This window comes from Coffea eugenioides, chromosome 6 (genome assembly GCF_003713205.1).
Source record: "Coffea eugenioides isolate CCC68of chromosome 6, Ceug_1.0, whole genome shotgun sequence".
Classification (NCBI taxonomy): domain Eukaryota; kingdom Viridiplantae; phylum Streptophyta; class Magnoliopsida; order Gentianales; family Rubiaceae; genus Coffea; species Coffea eugenioides.
In genome coordinates this window covers 40927459-40930179 of record NC_040040.1, presented here as the reverse complement: position 1 = coordinate 40930179, position 2721 = coordinate 40927459, and the positions used below count along the sequence as shown (strand labels likewise).

At 37.3% G+C, this 2721-nt stretch overlaps 1 protein-coding gene across 1 annotated transcript; it reads right to left on the bottom strand.

Moving 5' to 3' along the window:
- Nucleotides 1–230: 230 nt before the first annotated feature.
- Nucleotides 231–2114, bottom strand: LOC113774168 (transcription factor CSA-like). The gene is made up of 3 exons (XM_027318734.1): nt 1691–2114; nt 778–1233; nt 231–496 (listed from the first exon to the last, which is right to left on the bottom strand). The coding sequence occupies exons 1-3, from the start codon at nt 2112–2114 to the stop codon at nt 231–233; spliced, it is 1146 nt and encodes a 381-aa protein (XP_027174535.1).
- Between the last annotated feature and the right edge of the window lie 607 nt (nt 2115–2721).

Here is a 2721-nt window from a genome sequence, read left to right as displayed (position 1 = left end):
TTAGTAGCTATCTGAGTAATTTGTTCTTTTTTTTTTTTTTGGACTTTTGGTGCTTTCTATGAAGTTTTATCAACTGATCTGTACATGAGACAGTAGAGTTCGTGCTGCCAAACGCACTTGTGATCATGCAAAATGCAGAGAATGCATTCATACAGCTTCAGAACTTTTACACTTTAGTCATTTTCAGCTTTCAATTGCTCCAAACCCCAAACCAAATGGCCACTAAACTATCATTTTCTGGCTCCAACTCCAAGAAAATCAATAAATGGCAATTTGTAGCTCTCAATTCCATTCTCAATTTTGTCATTCAAGAGGAGGAGTCTGGTGCTGGCGTTATTCGCTACTGACTCTGATGCAGAAAGTTCCGAGCTTGAATCTGACTGAGCAGATGGATTTATGGTAACTGTTGCCTTTGCAATTGGCCCATTGTTGTTTAACTGACAATATTGAACAGCACTTCTTGTTTTCATCACTTTTCTTTCATCTCCTGATGATGCTGAAAGTATTTTGAAAAAAAAAAGAAACAATAATGAAGTGAGCATAAGGGCCAAAAATGACAAAATGAACTCAGGAGGAGGACTCAAAATACGTCTCAGTTGCAGGAGATACTGAAGAAATGGACGGTGGGAACATTAGTACATTCTAAACGTGACAAATTCAAAGAGGGCTCAACAGGTCTCCTTCTAAAGAATTGAAGTATATGTATATAAAGAAGCGCTCAGACAATTGAAAAGAAAAGAAAAATCTTGCAGAGGTGTGGAAATTAGATGATCTTACCCGCTTGATTCAAATCAGGACCCAAAAAATGGTATTTTTCTGCAGAAACAGAGCTAGTGAAATAGCCAGGGGAGACTCTGTTTGAAGATGGAGTTAGAGAGAGATCAGTGCAAGTAGAGGCAGATTCCTCCCTATTATTGGTGGAAACATCTGAACCATTGCATGCACTATTCTGCAGAGTATTTACTGTAAATCCCTTATGGTATGCTTGAAAACTAGAGGGCTTTCTCCTCCTGTATACACTATTTTCCTCCCTCTGTTTTCTGGCGATGATGACATGCCAGTGATTCTTGACTGCATTATCAGTTCTTCCGGGAAAAAGCCTTGCAATCATAGCCCATTTGTTACCGTACATCCTGTGAGCTGCCAAGAGCCGTTCCTCTTCTTCTTCACTGAAAGCCATCTTGTTAATTCTTGGATCCAGTTGGTTGAACCATCTCAATCTGCAGCTCTTTCCTGCACCAATGCATAGAAATATTTTGAATCGACAAACCAGTTAATAATAATAATAAAAAAAGATAAAGATAAAGAGGTGACAGAAAATACAACTTTTGGTTAGTGGAAATTCCTTTTGCACATTCGGCATTCATAGAGTCCCTTTTTCAGAACACGAATTTCCAACATGACCAGCATTGTACGTGAAAGAGTTTTAAGCAACTAAATATGCCCATACATTGAACCCAGCCGCATCCACTTCCACACTTACCCCCCCACCCACCCCTCCCCCCCTTCCCAAAAAAACAAAAAACCCCGCAGCCCTCCCCAATTGAAAAAAAAAAAGTAACCAGGAAAGAAATTCAATAAAGACCAACCAATTGACCCCGTGTTGTCGACTGATGATTTATTTTGAAAATCTCATGGCTTCTTGTATTAAAAAAAAAAAAAGAATTCTTATGGTTTCCTTAGTCTTTACCTGATCTTCCTTCAAGTTTCTCAGCAATCAGATTCCAGTTCTGAGGTCCGTATTGACAAACTAGTTCTTTCAGCTTAGCATCTTCATAAGGTCTCCAATGACCTCTGGAACAAAGTTTTGTATGTCCTCCACCATTCTTTTTCTTACTTTCTTGAGTTTCTTGATCAACTCTGCTATCATCTTCCCTCCGTGCTTCCCTACCATGATCTCCCACTAGATGAAAACACCAAGGCATTTTCACTTGCTGTTCTGATGGACCAGCAATCAAGTACTGAATCATTCCCCTTCTGATGTTCAAATCACTCTCTCCTTCCCAGGGAAAATCCATAGGAATGGGAACTTTTGGGATTGGAGGAGATGAGGAGTTCACTCCTTGAAAGCCACACTGCAAGCTGTCACCATCTCCTTTGTGCTGAAAATTCATTGCTCTCCAAAAGCAAAACTATAACTAATTTTTTTGTAGAAGAAACAATGAAGAAAGGGTTTCCTCTTCAATCAGAAGGATGTCACATTCTTTATCATTTGCTACCACAAAAAGAAGAGGAAAAGGTAAAAGCAAAACAATAACGTCCAAACTTTGAAGAGAATAATGAGGATCAGGGAAATGGTAACAGAACGGAGAGCATGACCTTTGCTAAGAAAGATAGAGTTAAGACAAAAATGCAAACAAATTATTTCTATTGACTACAAAATTGTCTTGCTACTCTGACCCTTATATTGTTTTTGACACATTTTATAGGGTTGCGCGTTAATATGCCTAAATCATTTCTAAATTATTATAATATATATATATATAAATTTATAATATCCCTACTTATAAATATTTTGCCAAATTAGTTTTCTTACTATTAAAAAATTAATACAAAAAGCCCTTCTACCTCTAAAGTACTCGCTATCCAAATTTTTATAAGTTATTTTGAAGTGTGGAACCATTCTTACTAATATATTGGTACTAGATTTGTGAAAGTATGATATAAACATTGCAAGGGAAAATCTTTTAAGTACTCTACTGGCTAAATTCAACATATATC

Bases quoted from the DNA above. Each gene is read 5' to 3' on its own strand.
- LOC113774168 (XM_027318734.1), bottom strand. From the start codon at position 2,114: ATGAATTTTCAGCACAAAGGAGATGGTGACAGCTTGCAGTGTGGCTTT. The intron at 1,234-1,690 runs GTAAAGACTAAG...GCATTGGTGCAG, and splicing joins GAAACTTGAAGGAAGATCAG to GAAAGAGCTGCAGATTGAGA. The intron at 497-777 runs GTAAGATCATCT...AAATACTTTCAG, and splicing joins TCCTGATTTGAATCAAGCGG to CATCATCAGGAGATGAAAGA.